This window comes from Cibotium barometz, chromosome 18 (genome assembly GCF_041138505.1).
Source record: "Cibotium barometz isolate CiBa-2024 chromosome 18, ASM4113850v1, whole genome shotgun sequence".
Taxonomy (NCBI): Eukaryota; Viridiplantae; Streptophyta; class Polypodiopsida; order Cyatheales; family Cibotiaceae; genus Cibotium; species Cibotium barometz.
In genome coordinates, this window is record NC_141063.1 from 1,299,489 (window position 1) to 1,320,119 (window position 20,631).

At 43.1% G+C, this 20,631-nt stretch overlaps 1 protein-coding gene across 2 annotated transcripts in view; it reads left to right on the plus strand.

The window, feature by feature from the left end:
- CKS (Nucleotide-diphospho-sugar transferases superfamily protein) overlaps positions 1-20,631 on the plus strand; it is a 41,574-nt gene that overhangs the window by 15,130 nt on the left and 5,813 nt on the right. For both annotated transcript variants that reach the window (XM_086811970.1, XM_086811969.1), the window contains exons 5-7: positions 230-369; positions 446-497; positions 598-708. In XM_086811970.1, the coding sequence (XP_086668096.1) occupies positions 230-369; positions 446-497; positions 598-708 (303 nt within the window). The remainder of the gene's footprint in view (positions 1-229; positions 370-445; positions 498-597; positions 709-20,631) is intronic.

A 20,631-nucleotide genomic window follows, 5' to 3' on the forward strand; every position in this document is an offset into this window, starting at 1 on the left:
TTCTTTGGTCTTATATACCCACAAGCACATGGATTCTAGACATGTGTATGTGTCTATTCATTGATCTTTCACTTCCATCCAGTAAATATACATTTATTTGTGTAATAACGTTTCATTTATCAGCCCCAAATTTGGTTAATATGCTTCTATTATTTAAGGTATTGTGCCATGAGAGTAGGGATGTCAAGTCACTGGTAGCTATTCAGTGCTTGATTGTTTGACATTGCAGGCAGCTCCTGATGCAGTATTTAGTACAGCTGTCACAGCATTGCAGCCAGAGGATGCCACAAATCCTAATAGAGTAAAATGTGTGATTGACAAGAAGGGTTATGCCATATACTTCTCCAGAGGCCTCCTTCCTTTCAACAAGTAGGCTTCCATGCTCTGCACAACAGTTCGCCTAAATGCTTTGATCTTGTACTCAGTTATCTTTTTCCTTTTTCAGGAAAGGTCAAGTCAATCCAGATTTTCCATATTTACTTCACCTCGGCATACAGGTAGTCCATTCCTTGACATTAATCCCATACTTCACTATTCTAATTTGATGTTTGCTGTGCATCGTAATGAAAGGGCAATCCCGTTGGCTCTGTTTTGTAGTGTTACGATGCCAAGTTTTTGAATGTATATGCCTGCCTTCCTTCATCACCTCTTCAGCTTGAAGAAGATTTGGAACAACTAAAGGTGTTAGAAAATGGTTATAAAATGAAGGTAAGGTTCTTAACCTTAGCGTCCTATTTTTTTACCACCTCGGTGCAGATAAAGATTTAATTGATTACCTAAGTTACACAAGTTCGAGTGCAACATTTAAGTACCTCAGCGCACATGCTAGATGGTGGACATGGCACGGAATTGAGATTAAGGAGAAAAAGAATAAAGATACACTGCACTAGAGACCAAAGGTGGGCCAGCCTCTCCTTGCAGAGGTAGCATATAGTTTAGAGAGGAAGGCATTTAAAGCTCCACATCAACCTTGCTAGGAAGACAGTAGGCATCAAGTCATGCAACAAGACACCAAACAAAATACACGCAATAGTCCAAAAGAGCATAGTTGCCAGGGGTTTGATGAAATGCCCTTCAAAAACGTTTCAGAAATGTTTCTCCATAATGCTTCGAAAGCATTTTGTACATTTAGGCAAAGTGAAAGTGCGAGAAAAATTCCATAATTGGTTTAGAAACATTTGTAGATGTGTAGAACATGAAAAATTTACCTTAGTGATTTTCCATCCTGAACATCGAATATATTGCATTGTGAAATTTGATTCCTAATTCATGATTCTCATCGAAAATTTGAATAGAGGTACAAATAGAGTGTACTAGAGCCTTAACTTTGTCACAGTGCTGCCAGTGAGGTGGTTTTTCGTTACATGTACTTGCCAAGTACAATGCATGTGCAAAAGGAGAAGCAATGTAAATTCTTTTTGTTTTTGTGTATGAGGCAAGTTGCTATTTGATAGCAACCCCATTAATTTAGAAAAAACAACTTGCGGCTGAGGGGTCCATGGGGGCACCGGGATGGAGGCAGCAAGGATGAGCGAAATTTGAAAGTGTGTGAGCCGAAGGGCAAGACTCGTGCTAATCAGGCCTTGAGATAGGAGATTACATCAAAACAAATAACCATGAACAAAGCTTTGTTAGAATTAATGAGGTCAATCTAATGTGTAATGTGCAAGGGGGACAATAAATGAAGGGAAATAGATGTGTACCACTTGTAAGGTACAAAGAGTGGTTGAATAAATGAGGGTGAACCCAAGGGTCACACCTATGTTGATGTATATCATTTATTTTCAGTTTCTAATGGAAGTTACATTGAACGTGTCTACTCGCCCACCTTCTCTCTCTCTCTCTCAAGTTCCATTTCGAGCTTTCTATTGCGCATGTTTTCATGGTATCAGAGCAGGGAGAGATGAAGAGAGTTGGATAGACGCGTTCCCGTCGCAATTCCGCACGCATTGACGCGAAGAAACTTCAAAGAGGAGAACCCAAAAGTGTGAGATATGGAAGAAAGGATAGTTCAGCCACCTGTTTGGGCAGAGAATGCATTCCCCGGGCAAGATTAGGAAGTGCAATCAGCATTGAAGGAAGGAGCAGCAGCAAACAATCGAATTTCGCCCCAAAAATGGAGGAAATCAGCCAAAACCACCCCCAAAATGAGGCGAATTTGAATCGCCCCTGTTCAGCCCTGTTGTAGAGGTCTCCGACACCAGCATTCAGCAAAAACATTGGAGGAAGTGACAAAAATCTGGTGGAAAATCAGAAATCTTCAAAAACAGTCCCGGAATTAGGGTTTCTGCACAATTTTCAGCCCTAAAAATGATGAATTTTCACTCCCAAATGGTGAAAAATCAGTAAATGGTTATGTACCAAACTGAAATGAAGGTTTTTACCCTGTTTCCAGCCCCAAAGATGGAGAAAATCAGCCCCAAGATGAGGAAGTATGAAGATGCCCTGTTTTCATGAAGAAAACAGCCCCAAAATTGAAGTTTTTGGGAAGCAAAGGCAGTTCCCAACAAAGTGTTTGCATGGATGTGTAAATTCAGTCAATGAACAAAGGAGAATCAGCCCCAAGATTGAAGGGAGCAGAGAATTTGAAGAGCAGCCTGTTTTTTGTGAAGAATGGGATTTTGATGCTATCCAACACCCAAATGCTTGTTGAAGCAAAGGGGTATGAGAGGAGAAAAGATTCCAGCCTGTTTTGAGCCCATGAAGAGGGCAATCGTGGCAGTGAAGACAAAGATTTGTGACCAGCAAATGAATGGTGAAAGCAGCCCCAAGTATGGTAATTAATTTGCCATTTGAATCATGCAAAAGTAAGGAGAATTGAACTGTAATTTTCTGTTTTTGATGTTGTGTGGTTGTTAAGCCACAAACTCACTTCTTTTGGAGATAATTGTGTGTGAAGAGTTTGCTGTCCCAAAACAGAAATGGCAGAGACAAAGATGGATATGCTTATCCTACCAGAGAGTGGGAAACTTGATGGAAAGAACTATCCAATTTGGAAGTTCAAATTGAAGAATATTCGCAAGTTGAAAGACTTATGGGATATCACAGAAGGGAAGGCTGCAAGACCTCAAGTTGATAGAGCAGTTGTACGTCCAGAAATGTCCTCTCAAGAAAGGGCAAGAGAAGAGGAAAGATATGAAGAAGAGGTGAATGAAAGAGATAAGTGGGATAAAAGGGCTCAAAGGGCTCTTGTGTATATCAACTTGAATGTTAGGGACAGCATAATCCCACAAATAAGTAATGCAACAACTCCATTTGAAGCTTGGAATACGTTGCAGGGGCTGTTTGAATTGGTCAATACAACTGGGATGTTGTTTTTGAAGCAAAAGTTGCATGCCTTCAAAAAGGATGCAAGTGAAACAATCACTGCCTACATCACGCGCCTCAAAGACATCACGGATCAATTGCTCTCGGTGGAAGAGTATGTAAGTGATGTGGATATGGTGAGCATTGCAATGAATGGGCTCACTGTCAATGAACCAAATTCACCATGGTCTCAATTGGTGACTTCTCTCATGGTGAGGGAAACTACTCCATCCTTTGAGGAGCTGAGTGCTCTTCTATTGCAAGAGGAGCTAAGAAGGCAAGGCAGCGGCTCAAGACCTTCAAGAGGGAAAGATGAAGCATTTAGTGCAAGAGGGAGACCATGGAGAGGCCGTGGAAGAGGAAGATGGAATCAGAGAAATGACAGATCAAATCAGGGCAGCCAAGATGAAGGCGAAGATTCAAGCTCCTCATCTCAAGGAGGAAGAGGATACACCTCTTGTGGAAGAGGTAATTATAGAGGCAATGCAAGAGGCAGTTATAGAGGCGGCTCAAGAGGCGGTTACAACTCCTTTGGAAGAGGGAGAGGACCCTGTTTTTATTGTGGAAAAGAAGGCCATGTTGAGGCTGAATGTAGAGTCAAGCAACACGCACAAAGCATGAGAGGAAGAGGGAGAGGCTTCTCCAATTATCAAAGAAGCCAAAACAGCAACTATGTGGAAAGAAATGATGCAAATGATGGAAGCCAAAGTAGAGAGGAATTCTTGCTTATGGCTGATTCAACACAGGCCTCTTTTAAGAGTGAATGGTATGTTGATTCCGGTGCTACTTCTCATATGACTTGCTTTAATGATTGGTTTGTTAATTATGTTGATGAAGGCAGCCATTCAAAGGTTATTTTGGGTGATGATAGCACTCAAACAATTAAGGGACATGGAGATGTACAAATTCAGCTTTCAAGCGGTGATCAAGGTACACTCAAAGATGTCTTATTTATTCCTAAATTGGCAAGAAATTTGCTAAGTGTGGGCTGTATAACAGATCAAAAAATGTCTGTGGAGTTTTTTAGTGATCACTTTGTCATAAAGGATCTCAAGAAAGGTGGAGAAGAGATAGCATGCGGTGTAAGAAGCCATGATAGGTTGTACAAGCTCATGACAACGAGCGGCAGCAAGCATTGTTGACAAAGAAGGGTGAATTGACGAAGCTTTGGCACAGAAGGTATGGGCATTTGAATATTGAGGCTTTGAAGTATTTGTTTGATAAAGGATTGGTGATAGGCTTGCTCAAATGGAAGCCATTTCAAGGGTGTGTGAGCCATGTATACTTGGCAAGCACTCAAGGAATCCCTTCCCTCATGCAAGCTCATGGAGAGCTCAAAGATCATTGGAATTGGTGCACAGTGATTTATGGGGACCTGCTCAACGGAAATCAATGGGCGGTTCAAGGTATTTCCTGTCACTTATTGATGATTTTTCAAGAAGATGTTGGCTGTATTTTTTGAAGCACAAATCAGAGGCACTTGAAGTGTTCAAAGAATGGAAGGCACAAGTGGAGAATGAAGCAAATGAAAGGATAAAAAGGTTGAGGACTGATCGTGGTGGTGAGTTTAATTCAGATTTGTTTGATTCCTATTGCATGGAGCATGGGATATTTAAACAACTCACTACAGCTCATACTCCACAACAAAATGGTGTTGCCGAAAGAAAGAATCGAACTCTTGTGGAAGCTGCAAGAAGTATGCTTAAAGATGCGAATTTGGGATCAAAGTTTTGGGCAGAAGCTGTGCATACCGCAGCTTATCTTCAAGATAGAGCACCAACCAAAGCGTTGGATGGTAAGACGCCAATGGGGGTATATACGGGATACAAGCCTAATGTGTCTCATTTAAGAATTTTTGGATGTGATGCTTTTGCATATGTTCATAAAGAAGCAAGACAAAAGTTGGATGACAAATCTAAGAAATGCATATTTGTTGGTTATGCTACTAACTCCAAAGCATACAAGCTTTTTGATCCCGTGAATAGGAAGATCATAATCAGTCGTGATGTGAAGTTTGATGAAGACTCCTTCTCAGCCCATGAGGGAGATTTGCATGAAGTGGATGGAAACCTCATTTTTTATGAGGTAGATGAAGAGGATGGCACCCAAATTGATGAAGACACCCAAAACAGAAATAAAAGACCAGCAAATACAGTTCCTAATGGAGGTGATGTGGCTGTCCCAAACAGTCCAAGAAGAGGTTCAAATGATGGGGGAGGTGAGACTCTACAAAGTGGAGCACCTACTCAAGCAAAAAGACTTCCAAAGTGGTATATAAAGACGATAGAAGAAGGACAAATGCTGCAGCCTGAATCAAGAATGGATGGTGAGAGACGAAGTCAAAGACTGAAAGCAAAGAACAATTCAGCCCGTGTCAATTTAGCACTCATGTCAAAAGTGTTAAGTGAAGAAGAGCCTGTGACATATGAAGAAGCAAAGAATCCAATGTTTCATGCGCGCACCAAGCACATTGAAATTCAGTATCACTTTGTGCGGGAGAAGGTGCAATCAAAGGAAATAGAGTTGATGTATTGCTCTACTGAAGAGCAGGCCGCAGATATTCTCACCAAGGCGTTGGCGAGAGATAAGTTTGAAAAATTCAGAAATATGTTGGGCATAAAAGAAAATAGATTGATCATTAAGGGGGAGTATTAGCATTAATGAGGTCAATCTAATGTGTAATGTGCAAGGGGGACAATAAATGAAGGGAAATAGATGTGTACCACTTTAAGGTACCAAGAGTGGTTGAATAAATGAGGGTGAACCTAAGGGTCACACCTATGTTGATGTATATCTTTTATTTTCAGTTTCTAATGGAAGTCACATTGAACGTGTCTACTCGCCCACCTTCTCTCTCTCTCTCAAGTTCCATTTCCAGCTTTCTATTGCGCATGTTTTCAAGCTTTAATCAACAAAAATACAAGAAGAAGAGAATGACAATCATTGGGTCCAACTCCGGCCTTCTAGTTGGTGGATGCATGATTCCTAACTAGGATATTTAAATCTTTATTGCCAACAATAGATCCATGGAGCCAAACCTTGGTGTTCTAACATAATTGCCAATGCTTCTTTCACACAGGCAGATAGCCAAAATAAAGATCCAGAATTGGCACTTCGTAAACTCTGTGCCTTGTGCAATACCTCAATCGGAGTTTTCACATGGTCTACGTTTCTTATTCGTGCGACACCTTAATCAGTGCCCTCGCATTGTTCCAGACGTCAGTCACATCAGTTGTTAACAATCGATCGAGAATCAGCACATCGATCGATCCCAACAAGATTACGCTTGATACAAAGTGAACAAACACAATAGCAACATCAATATCAACATGGAAATCACCCACAATACGTCAATATTTATATGGGAACACCCATGATATCAACTAAAGGACATGGCACATAGGTTCAAATCAGGCATCCTAGACTAAGAACCAAGTTAACAGTATCCACCGGGGCTGATACCTGATAACATGAATAAACGGAGAATCCTCCACCAATAATGTTGGGCCTCCAACAATCACAAAGGCAATGGTGCTACGACTCTTGGAGGGCGCCATGACGACTGCGTGAAGCTTGACGGCCTGTGATGGCTAGCCATGTGCCCACCAGGCTGCAGTGAAGAGTAGCCAAAAGAAGAGGGTAATCTTCTGAGGCCGAAACATCTCTATAGAGCCAATGCTAGAAGTATGAGAGAATTCAAGGAGAGGCCTTGGGCGTGCTAAAGGGCAGTGGTGGCAACTGGGGTGCCATCTATCTCTTGCAAACAAAATGCACGGCCCAAGCTGGCCAAGTATTGAAAAAATACACTTGGCACCTCTGGCCGAATGCTATGACGTCACTAGTATTCCTCCCTTGGGTACCATTAAAGCCAAGCAATGAGCCAGTTTTCCCAAAGCCATAGGTGCTACAACGGGTTGTTTTCAACCTCAAGAGGGGAGGGGTGGATGTGCCGTCTTTTGATCATGGAAACCAACCATCCTCACCTCTTTGGGAAGGGAAGGATAGTTCTTCTTTGAGAGAGAGAAACTAGAACGCAAAGTGCTAATTTCTAAATAAATTGTAATCCAAGCTATCCAAGATTTTATAATTTCTCAGCATTGAAAACTGTACCTGATACCAATGAACTCCTGAAGAATGGTTGGACTCAAGTAGGTGACTGCTCTCATAGGCAACATGTCCCTCCCGATTGAGAACAACACCTATGCAAACCACACCCGCGTCCATGGTCACCATGAAACTCGTTTCGATGGCTTTGAAACTCGTTTCACGTTTCAGTGTCGGAAACGTTTCATGTGCACATTGAAACCATATTGTTTCATGTGGGGAAAAAGGTTGTGATTTTGTGCGCTTTGTAGCTTTTATAATTCTTTATCTTTCCTTCTTTCATCCTATTTGTTCTTTTCTCTTCTCTTTTGCATCTTATAACTATTGGCCAGCACCTTCACATTTTATGTATATGATCATTTCGGTCCAACGTTTCATTGTCCACCTACCTGGTGTTGAAACGTTTTGTTCCAAAATAAATCGTTTCAGAATCGTTTCGTTTCGATAGTGAAATATTTCGCGGCGGTGACCTTGCCCCCGTCACACTCAACACTGAAAGGCTTATGCGAATCGGGAATAATAAGCACTGGTACTATAATGATTGCATCTAGGTTAACCCGAGGGTTAGATTGCTAACTTGGGGGTTAGGTTGGCTAATCTAACCCCCTTAGATTGCTAACTTGGGGGTTAGGTTGGCTAATCTAACATTGAGCTTTTGAGAAGCTTCCCTTTCACGTGTTGTCATTTGAAAACAACCCTCTTCTTTGTCAAGTCATGCAAGGTAGAGGCAATATGCACAAAATGCATGATAAATCTTCGGTAGTATGAGCACAAGCTAAGAAAGCTTTATACCTCTTGTTCCGACTGGGGCCCTAGTCAAGCTTGAATGGCTTGGATCCTTGCGGGATCCATGTAGACTCCATCCTTTGACACAATATGGCCAAGATAATGAGTCTCTGAAAGAAAGAACTCACTCTTCTTGGCATTGATGTAGAGCTTATGCTTGTGGAACTCTTCAAACACAATGGCTAAATGAGCTCTATGCTCTTCTTCTCGGAAAGCACCAAGCTATTGTCGAGAAAGATGCCTATAAACTTTATATGCGCTTGAAAGATATGATCCATTATCCGATTGAATGTAGCTAGGATAGTGGTGAGACCGAAAGGCACACCAACCCAAAGGTAGTTCGAAAGGCTATCTTATGAATATTCCGAGGCACAACTCTGACTTGATAAGTCAATCGTGTTGAAGGCTATCTTATGCGTATCCCGAGGCACAATTTTGGACCTGATAAGTCAATCTTGCTAAAGCATGTAGAACCATCCAGCTTGTTCAAGTTGTCATTGATTTACGATATGGAAAATCGGTTCTTAACAGTGATCTTACTTAGAGCTCGATAATCCACACACATATGGAATGAACCATCCTTCTTTTGAACCAAAAGAACCGGCGAGCAATAAGGTGATGAGCTTGGCCTCAAGCCTTTTCTCAAGTGGGTCAAGACAAGCATGCCCCGGCATACCAAACAAAGCATCACATTCCTGCGAAGGAGCTAGAAGAAAGCTCTCATGGTCTAAATAACCGTGGGTATGTGTGCAAAGTTTCCCAATGATAAGGGTAACCTTTATCTTTCCCGACAGAAGCTGATTCTATGTGAATCTCTGGACCCGTGTTATCCACAACTTCAAACCCCATGCAGTGGCCATCTCTGTAGAGAGGAAGTTATCCATGGAATAGTTGTCAATCAAGAAAAGAGCAAGTTGATATGTGATTGTTTCCCAAGCCTTGCAAACTTGTCGATCCTGTGGTGCATGACTGGCGTCCCCTGCAGCGGCCATCTTTGTAGAGACAAAGTTATCCATGGAACAATTGTCAAACAAGAAAAGATCAAGTTGATTCGTGATTGTTTCCCAAGCCTTGCAAACCTGTTGATCCTGTGGTGCATGACTGGCGTCCCCTTGTACATCAAGAACCACATTACATGGGGTTGATTCTTGCTAAGATCCTCTTGTGGATTCATTTCCCCAAGGCAAAGCTTGGCTTTGTGGTCCTTGCTATGACATTGGAAACATTTGTCCTCTTGGAAATAGGCACATAACTGGAGTGATTGCCCCTCGGCTTCTTTTTGGAAGCAAGATTTGGCTTCTTCCGAGTCCTTAGAATCCTTCTTTAGTGATTGTCCACTATACTCGTGAGTTTATAGTAGTGACATGTGAACTAGGAGTAATAATTCTCCACACGGGGCACTTTTTACCTTTGTATATCAAAGGGTTTTTTTACCTTGTGTCACATCTTTTACTTTGTACCTAATCTCATTATCTCATTGTTGTTTGTGCAATGTGCAAGCTCACTCTCACTCTCTTTATTCACTTTGCATTCTATGCTTCATTGCTAAACCTAAATCTAACCCTAAATCCAACAGTGGTATCACAACACAAGTTTCAACAACACACACAGATGCAACAACACCCACACAGATGGAGCAAGCAAGTAGATATAGAGAAGCACAACACTCAAAGTAGATTGATGAAAAATGAGTGAAGTACAAGTGAAGTGACATGATAAGGTCACTTACACACACTCATAAGAGTGTACACACGCTCGTGGGAAAATACCTCATTAGCCTATGTCTACACATCACTATCATATAAATGGCTACAAATCCCCCCTATAGCGATGATGTGAACATGCATAGGAATCATGTGGTTGATCAATCCCTAAATGGCAATAAGCCCAAAGCTTTGCGAAAAGCTTTATACTTCTCTTTTGACAGAGCCTTTGTGAACATACTGACACATTGTCGTGTGTAGAGACATAAGCGAGACTAATCTCTCCTGCAATGAGCCTCTCCTTGACGTAATGATAATGCACCTCAATGTGTTTTGTGTGAGCATTAAACATTGGATTCCTCGCAATGGCTATTGTACCCTAGGTGTCAGTGAAGATGGAGGTGGGGCTGCTTTCCAACACCAAGATCTACCAAAAGACGTCTGAGCCATACACACTTCATAGTCGCTATAAAAGCATTAGAGTATCAGATACCATAGTGATGTCTCCATCAGTCTGGTCATGAACTATACACCTGCCATCAACAAATTTGACCACTAGACCTGCCATCGTGATTCTTTTTAAGGCCTAGCACAAACAAGTTTTCTAAGACAGTGATTGTCCCATCATTTACAGCAATGAGCACAATCTTATCAACTCCTTTCACTCGATATGAGGGATTGTTTGCACATGTGACTGTGCCTCCTTTGAGGAGCAGACTCAAGGGAGGAAAACAAATCACAGCCAAGCAGTAATGTGCTTGGTAGCACCACTATCAAAATACCAGACATGCTGATCTATCACTGACATGCATATATCATGGACAAAAGGGTCATACCTACAGTGCACAATGAATGCCTAATCATCCTGTGCATAGTTTGTTTACTTATTCTTTCTATCTTTAGCGGTGCATTTGCCCTATCAACTACTTATTTGTTGTACTAATTCTTTCTATTTGCTACTTCCCTTAGTGCTAGGCTTCATTATGGCTGAGTCTACTCTGCATCTTCGAAGGTTTGACAGAAACTTAGTACGAAGGGCTTTGTGTGAATATATACTCTTATGTGTGTGTGTGTGTGTGGAGTGCGTGTGTCACAGCATATCTTAATACAGAGTTCTACACCCACTATTGGACACTAATGACGTTAGTGGGGATGTCATAGTATCTAGTCCATACTATGCATAATGGAGTTGATAGTTATATAGTCTTGTGGGTTGACTACCATGAGTATATAACATGCTCGTTTCTAAAAGGTGAATTTGGGCATGTTCCTGGATTCATCTAGGTATATAATTCAGTCATATTAGCGGACATGCAGATTTCACATTGTGAAGTTTTCGTCCGAGTTGCGGCCAGTTGAAATTGTGCTTATCCTTTCTATCTTTAGCAGTGCATTTTCCCTATCGACTACTTATTTGTTGTGCTAATTCTTTCTATTTGCTACTTCCCTTAGTGCTAGGCTTCATTATGGCTGAGTTTGTCCTGCATCTCCGGAGGTTTGACAGAAACTCAGTACAAAGGACTTCGTGTGAATATATGCTCTTATGTGTGTGTGTGTGTCTCATAGTCAAAGGGAATGGGCATTTTTAGACTCGGGAATGTCGGGGATAGTAGCTTCTTTCCGTTCCCATTTCTGTTCCATGTCACTCTATAGTCACAGGGAATGGCCATTCTCAATCTTTTCCGTCCCCGTTTCCATTTCGTGTTCCATGTGACTATGGTGTGTGTGTGTGTGTGTGTGTGAGAGCATATCTTGATACAGAGTTCTACACCCACTATTGGGCACTGATACGTTAGTGGGGATGTTGTAGTATCTAGTCCATACTATGCATAATGGAGTTGATAGTTATATAGTCTTGTGGGTTGACTACCATGAGTATATAACATGCACCTTCCTAAAAGGTGAATTTGGGCATGTTCCTGGATTCATCTAGTTTGTTACATAGTTGTCAAATACGAGAAGTTCGATTCAGTATGGTACATTCAAATATGGTCTCGGAATGTACCGCTAAATTTTAAAAATAAAAATACGGTGGAGGTATGGTCCATTTAAAAAATACTTAAAAATATAAATATATATTGTTATACACACATACACATAGATGCAAAACTTAGAAAAGTTACAACTTACCCGAAACATAGAAATTTAGAATGTTGCATAGAAAATGAAAGTAGACAAATGTACATGTCAAAGAGTCATGAATATATATAAAGCTGCAAAAGTCAGCATGGGCAAGTATGCATGTCGTTGTAGGTGATACCATGCCAAGAGCCATGGCATGGTTCTACTTTGGCAATGGCCCTGACCATCCTTTGCCATTGAGGAGTTTTAAGGATACGAAATGCGAGATTACACTCAATGACTGTGTGTGCAATCTCCACATTTGCCTCTTGTTGCTTTGCTCGGACCCAAGAGAGAGAGGTCACATTTTCTCCAATGGTGCCTCCAAGAGTGGCTTGCCTCATGTGGAACCTCAAACTCACTTGGTCTCTTTGATGAGGGGTTGGAGTTGGTCAAGGGGAAGAAGGATGAGGAGGATGTATCCTTTGCTGGCGGGATGACTTTGTCTTGAGCGACGACAACGACGGGGGAGACTCTTCCACTATCACTTGCTTTGCCAAGCAAGGAGTATTTCTTCACAATGTCATCGGCAATGTCTTGAGGGATCATCTTGCAAGGTGCAATTTGCCCCCCCATCTTGGAGAGATGTGCAAGAAGCCTAGTGGCACTACTAGTGTAGACCTTGCTACAATACTTGCAAGTCTACTTCCATGCCCCCGACTTCCCGTTGTTCTTCTCATGGGTAATGGCATGCAAAGTAAAGGCTTCATGCTTTTATCTCATGGTGAAAGAGGAGAGAGGGTCTTGGGAGAAGGAAAGGGAGAGGGAGGGAGAGGCTTGAGGAAGAGGGAGAGGCTTGAAAGTTAAGGAAGAGGGGGAGGCTGTACGAAGACGGAGATGCTTGAGAGAGCCTAGAGGGGAGAGAGGCTTGAGTCTCGAAGAAGAGCTCGAGGGGTGTTGGGTTTTATGTTGTGTATGCACCCAGAGGAGTGCTAGTGATCATCAGTAGGTTACTGGGACACTTTTTACTTCAGTTAGTGGAGGTTTTTCCCCCCCAGTTTAGCTTAGTTTCACTTATAACAGTTTATAAGTGTTTTGGTCCACCCGGCACACTTTATGGCCGGACATGTGAACACATCTTTTGTCAAATCCCCACGGATCTTCCCTCGTGATCGATCTTGGTTCGAAACTCGAATCCTGCAAACAAATGAACAACAAACAAGCAAGGGGGTGCAGGCCTGACTCACCTCCCAACCATGACAGCCGTGGGCAAGCCCACAATCTTGGCTGTCCCCACCGAGCCACGAGCTGAGCTAACTAGGATGACGTACCGACCAATCTCCTCCTCGCGACGTCCCATACCGCCACGAAGCTGCCCTCGCGGGCCTCGAGATTGCTGCCGGCCTCGGCTGCATAAAGCAGGTGCACGTCTGCACTAGATCCAGGCTCCAAGACCATAGAGCTCTCACAAACTCGCGAGACTCTCCATATCAATAACTAACCTTGGCCACCCTTTTATAGGCTCTTGGCCGGTCATCGGGCGTCCACACTTGGGTGCCCGCCCGTCCATACTTGGGTGTCCGCCCGTTAGTATTTCCCTAACTCAGCTCGTCAATCAGCCTGCCTAGTTCCAAGCTTCCCCAAGCCTCGAAACTAGTCTCGCATGCGTATAGCACACGGTAGATACCCATATACCCACCACTGTGCACATGACATACTCCCCTTCCTCTAAGAGCTCACTCCTGAGCTCACTAAAAATCCAGGGTAATCTCTCTGAAGAGAAGTCAATGTCTCCCATGTAACGTCCTCCTCAACACGATCCTTCCACTTGATCTTGTATTCCGTGATAAGCGTATGACGCAATCTTCGTTCACGAAATCCAAGAATCTTTTCAGGTTCGTGCGGAACAAATGTCATGTCCTGGACATCTATAATTTCTTGAGGAGTAACTAACTGATCTGCTCCACCCAGTACTTCCTTAAGTCTACTGACATGAAATACAGGATGAACTTTCACATGAGAAGGCAAATCCAATTCATATGCAACTGAACCAATCCGTCGTGTAACACGAAATGGTCCACAGTATCTAGGGGATAATTTCGGAGATGTACCTGTCCGTAAAGTCTCGCAATCTTTCGGAACTCGCAAATACACCATCGTTCCTTCAGAGAACTCTCTAGGTGAACGATGTCTATTAGAATAAAACCTGTCTCGGTCTTGAGCACTTCTAATAGATTCCTTTGCAACTTGTAACATTTCCTGCATATCTTGCAAAAAATTACGTGCTGCATCATGCTGAAGTCGTGAGAATCCTACTGTAACAGGTGATCTTGGTTGAAAATCATACATAAGCATGAAAGGACTAAACCCTGTACTCGTATGCTTAGTACTGTTATATGCAAATTCTAACATAGGAAGATAATCCTCCCATGAACTTTGTCTTTTGGATACATATGCTCGAAGCATATCCTCCAAAATCTGATTCACTCTTTCAGTCTGGCCATCAGATTGAGGATGATCTGAGGAACTCAAATTCAAAGTTGTTTCCAACTTCTCGAAAACAAGTTTCCAAAAATCACTCGTAAACTTAGAGTCCCTGTCACTGACTATGTCCTGCGGTAACCCGTACAGTCTAAACAATTGCTCGATAAACTGCCGAGCTAATTGCGTAGCTGTAATATTCTTCTGGGTCGGTAAAAATCTAGCCATCTTTGTCAAGCGATCTACCACAACCCAAATAGAATCGTGGCCTTGATGTGTTCTTGGCAATCCGGTAATAAAATCCATGGAAATACTTTCCCATTTATTACCCGGGATTTGCAAAGGATGCAATAACCCAGCCTGTCTAAAGCGTTCAGCTTTATTTGCCTGACAAATCTGACACTTGAGAACATAATCTTCTACATACCCTTTCATCTTCGGCCAATAAAAAGTGTGTTTCACTAATGATAGTGTCCTGTGTACCCCAGGGTGTCCAGCAGAAGGGGCGTCGTGACACTCCCTCAGAATCTTGGACCTAATGTCCGGGATCTGTGGTACACAAATTTTGTCATTACGGAATAGTAAACCATTCCGAATCATCCACTGACCTCCTGCAGCCTGAATGGTAGACTGCTCAGTCACACCGAGTCTTGGTCAATCAATGAGCTCCCGTCCTGGATCTTCTGCCAAAATGGACCAAAATAACTATCAGTCCTGCAAAGCCCTCTTAATGATTGAAATAAGTCAGTAGAAATCTCGGTGAACGACAAAGTATTCACCTCTCTAATCCGACTAAGCGCATCTGCAATATTATTCATGGACCCTTTCCGATAACGGATCTCAAAATCAAAATCTTGCATTAACTCGGCCCAACGAGCTTTCCTGCCTCTCAAATCATCCGCATCACACACATACTTGATTGACTGATGATCAGCCAATACCACAAACTTGGAGCCATATAAATAATGTCTCCAAACCTTGAGAGCATGAATCACAGCATAAAGCTCCTTCTCAAGGGTTGGCCAACGAGATTGAGTGTCGTCTAGCTTTTTACTTTCAAAAGCAACCGGTCTACCATCTTGAAATAAAGCAGCCCCGATAGCATAGTCAATGGCATCAGTTTCAAGAACATAAGGCCGACTAGGATCAGGTAATGCTAAGATAGGTGCTTCCTTGACTTTATCTTTCAAAAGTCTGAAGGCCATATCCAAATCGTTATTCCAAGTGATAGGCTGATTGGACTTACGTCCACGACCTTTCAATAAGTCGGTCATCGGTAGTGTGAGCTGAGAGTACTCCCGTACAGATTTCCGAAGAAAAACTACAAAACCAAGAAAAGAACGAAGTTGTTTCATTGTTCGCGGTATAGGCCAGTCCAAAACCTTCTGAACTCGGTCATAGTCAATGCTCAATCCATCTCTAGTGATCTTGTGTCCCAAGTAAATGATGTCGGTCATAAAGAACTCACATTTACTGAATTTAGCATATAGTCGATTCTGTCTTAAAATAGATAAGACAATCGTGAGGTGTCTGACATGATCCTCAAGAGTACGACTATATATCAAAATATCATCCAGGAACACCACCACAAATTTTCCCAAATGTTCACGAAAAAGATCGTTCATCATTTGTTGGAAAGTGGCTGGAGCATTGGTTAACCCAAAAGGTAATACGAGAAACTCGTAATGGCCATACCTAGTCCGAAAGGCGGTTCTTTCGACATGCCTTTCATGAATACGTATCTGGTGATAGCCAGTACGTAAATCTATCTTCGTGAAATATTTCGCTCCTGCTAACCGGTCAATTAGGTCATCTGATCTAGGGAGAGGATAACGGTTCTTAATTGTCAGCTTGTTCAATCTTTTGTAATCTATACACATTCTCCAAGTATTGTCCTTCTTTCTCCTAAGCAACACAGGTGCACCCCAAGGTGATTTACTTGGACGGATCTGGCCCATCCTCAAATAATCTTCGAGTTGTTTAGCCAACTCATCTTCCTCAGCTTGGCTCATCCTATAAGGTGGAATACTCACAGGATGAGCACCAGGGATCAAGTCAATACGATGATCTACTGCCCGTTCAGGTGGTAAACCCGATGGCAGTTCCTTAGGAAATACATCTTGAAACGAATCAAGTATCTTCTGTAATTCTTTGCTTTCAAACACACTTAATTCATTCACATCCAATGAAGGGATGAGAAAAGAAGAAAGTGGAATCAATACACAATGGAAAGCAGTGTACAAAGAAGAATTCATTATATTTCCAAAATCAATTGTATTTACAAGAGGTCCCTGAAAGGGATGGATACAATCACCTAAAATACTATACTTGGTGTCCCTATGCTGAAAAGAAAAAATATGACTAGACCAATCTATCTGGACATCAAGAGTCTTAAACCACTCAATCCCTAATAACAAGTCTACATTTTCCAGATGCATAACATAGCATTCCAGAGTATCTTTGTAGTCCTGAATCTGGATTGGAAGCATCTCCACCTTGCGATCCCAAACTTGTCTGCCCGCAGGTAGACGTACCTCATAGGTATGGTCGTTGAGTGTCGTGTCAAGACTCAATTTCTGCACAAGTTTGTAGTTAACAAAGTTATGCGAACTGCCAGGGTCTAAAAGAATGTGAATTTTATGGCCATTCACTTCTCCATAAACTCGGAGAAGATCATGCATGCCAAATACTTTAGAATTGAACAGACAATCAGAACAAGTACTAGGGCGAGAAAGTACAGTAATTGACGTACCTGTCAAAGACAACTGGTTAGCTGCCTTTGGCTTGGGTCCTGCGTTTGACTTGGTACCCTTTTTCTTCGGGCACTCATTATGCATGTGTCCTTTTTCTTCACAGATAAAACAACGTCCTTCCTTCTTGAGCTTCAAAGCCCTAAGGAGTCGTTTTTTCTTCGCTGGTGTCGAACTTGTATTCTTCGAAGGTTGGTCCGAAGACTTGCCTTCAGTCGTGTTAGCCATAGGTGCGGAGAACTTTCTTTTATGCTTGTTCCCCTGCTCGGTAACGGGTTTTGACTTGGAAGAGACCATCGTATCATCATAGATACGAGCTGAATGAATGGCCTCGTCCAATGTTTTACATTTGTTATTTTTAACCTGTAATCGGTACGAGTCTGGTAAACCAGCTACGAAAAACCCCAAAAGAGTAGTGGGATCCATCTTTGTAGCCTTCATCTGCAAGTCACGAAACTTCTGGAGGTAGACCTCATAAGTGAGGTGTTGCGAGGTCATGGTCAAAGCTGAAAACCGGGCAACAACATCGTAGGCATCCTCTTTCTTGAGGAATTCTTTCTTGAAAATGTCTTCGAATTGTGCCCAAGTCGTTGGCTTTGGGTTCAGTTCCTTCCACCAAAGCAAAGCTTTGCCGGACAGGAAACCTGCTGCTAACTGTATCTTCTTTCCATCATCATATGGATGAAACTGAAAGTGAACTTGCCACTTGTGTAGCCAAGTGTCCACGATCTCCTTGGTTCTCTGCTTTTGCTCGCCCCCGAACGGTTCCGGAGTAATATTGGGGCCTAAAGCAGAAGCCAAGGTATCCATTCCCGAGAAAGTAGAGAGGGTAGTGGTTAATAGAGCGATGGAGTTCTGCAAAGCTTGCATCTGGGCTGCGATTTGTGACTGACGTTCCGTTGAAGAAGCTTCGAGAGCTACTTTGAACTCTTGGAAATCTGATTTTGACACAAACTCGTCAAAAAGATCGGCATCAGTGCCTTCCGTAGGCGGCAAGCCTTCGCGTTCCACGAGGGGCTCCAACTCTGATTCTTGGGTCGACATCGTGAAGAGGGTACGCGGAGAGAAAATTCGATCTTTGCACAATGAAAGTGCGAACGAACTCGAGAGCTTGAGAGCTTGAAAACTGGAGAACTTGAGAACTCGAGAGAGGTGTGGCAAGAAGCCCACGTGAGGGGATTTATAAAGGTTTCCCAAAAGCCAAAAAATCTCGAAAAGCTATGCTTAGCTTTTGCTTTAGCTTTTGTGTTTTTTTTGGTGAATAAATATATATATATATATATATATATATATATATATATGGATATATATATTCTCTTGACTTAAAAAAAAAATAAAAACTTGGAAACCTTAGAAAAGGGAGGACTTTTAAACCTTTTTTAAAAAAAAATTTAAACTCCCCTAAAAAAACAAAAACGAAAGCACTAAAAAAAAACGTAATGCTTTACTTGCGTTTTTTTTTTTTCGCTTCCCTCCTGGATTAGCCTGACGGCGGTGAGCTGACGTCGCCATGCTGTCGGCTTTTTCCTTTCCGACGTCTCCACGCCTGCCGTCGGCTGCTGACTAGTCGCCATCCTGCGCCTGCCGTCGGCTGCTGCTGACTAGTCGCCATCCTGCTGTGCATGGCTTGGGCGCCGGCTGTGCGTGGCCTGGCCTGGCCGGTGCGCTAGGCTGCGTAGGCCTGGTTGCCTGGCTACGCAGGCCTGGCCGGCCTGGGGTGGCTGCGCAAGCCGCCTGGCTTGGCAGGCTTGGCCGCCCAACTGCCCTACAGGCCTAGTCCGCCAAGTGACGCACCCGCCCGCCTGCAACTTGCCTGCGTGCTGCCACGTCTACAAAACCCCGCCAGCTCTTCTCTCGCTCTCTCTCTCATGCGCTCAACGAAAGCAACGAAAGCAACGTGCTTTTTCTCTCTCTTTTCTTTTTTTTCAATTTCTCTCCCTGCAGGTCATGCGACTGCACACAAGGCCTCTTCTTTGCAAAGCAAGCAACCCTATTAAAACTACCATCTCCCATCATCAACATGGGTTTCTTTGATGAAGAAAAAACACATACAAATTCTGAAAACTGCAGTATGCACAGAAAAAACAGCAAGTTTTTTAACACATACCATACTTCGACCTCATCTTCTCTACCTACCGACTTGCTCGTTCACGAGGTATGCTCTGATACCACTGTCAAATCCCCACGGATCTTCCCTCGTGATCGATCTTGGTTCGAAACTCGAATCCTGCAAACAAACGAACAACAAACAAGCAAGGGGGTGCAGGCCTGACTCACCTCCCAACCATGACAGCCGTGGGCAAGCCCACAATCTTGGCTGTCCCCACCGAGCCACGAGCTCACCTAACTAGGATGACGTACCGACCAATCTCCTCCTCGCGACGTCCCATACCGCCACGAAGCTGCCCTCGCGGGCCTCGAGACTGCTGCCGGCCTCGGCTGCATAAAGCAAGTGCACGTCTGCACTAGATCCAGGCTCCAAGACCATAGAGCTCTCACAAACTCGCTCGAGACTCTCCATATCAATAACTAACCTTGGCCACCCTTTTATAGGCTCTTGGCCGGTCATCGGGCGTCCACACTTGGGTGCCCGCCCGTCCATACTTGGGTGCCCGCCCGTTAGTATTTCCCTAACTCAGCTCGTCAATCAGCCTGCCTAGTTCCAAGCTTCCCCAAGCCTCGAAACTAGTCTTGCATGCGTATAGCACACGGTAGATACCCACTGTGCACATGACATCTTTTAGGTCACTTCATTATGTGGCTATTGTACTTCACTTTATCACAACTGAATACACAAAGAGTCGTGTTCTCTCTCTTTGCTCTCTCGTTTCTCTTTGCAGTACCTCCAAACCCTAACCCTAACTGCTGAAAGCCTTCATTTGGTATCAGAGCCTTCATCCGTACAGGCCATCGCCACCAGCTGCCCTCGCCGTCAACTGTCCGTACACATCTGCGCAGCCAGACAAGTGCTTCCGTACCGTCAGCGACGCCTTCAGCCGTACATTCAGTACGGGCAGAAAGGAAGAATCGGTCACTCATGCAGATGGCCAGATGTATGCTAAAGGCAAAGAAGCTACCACATATCTTTTGGGTGGAAGCTATCATGTGTGCTTGTCATATTTTGAATCGATGTCCCACAAAGGCATTGGTTTCCATTACTCCTTTTGAGTCTTGGCATGGCCGCAAGCCTTCGGTATCACATTTTTGTACTTTTGGGTGTCTTGCATATGCACACATACCCAAAGAGTTGAGGAGGAAGTTGGATGATAAAGCCACAAAATGCATTTTTGTTGGGTATAGCTGTGAGAGCAAGGGCTACCGGTTATATGACCCACTATCCAGGAGGATATTCACTAGTCGGGATGTGATTTTTGATGAAAAATCAGAAATATCCATGGCTGGTTATGATGCAAATCAGGCTGAAAATGATGTGTTTGAAG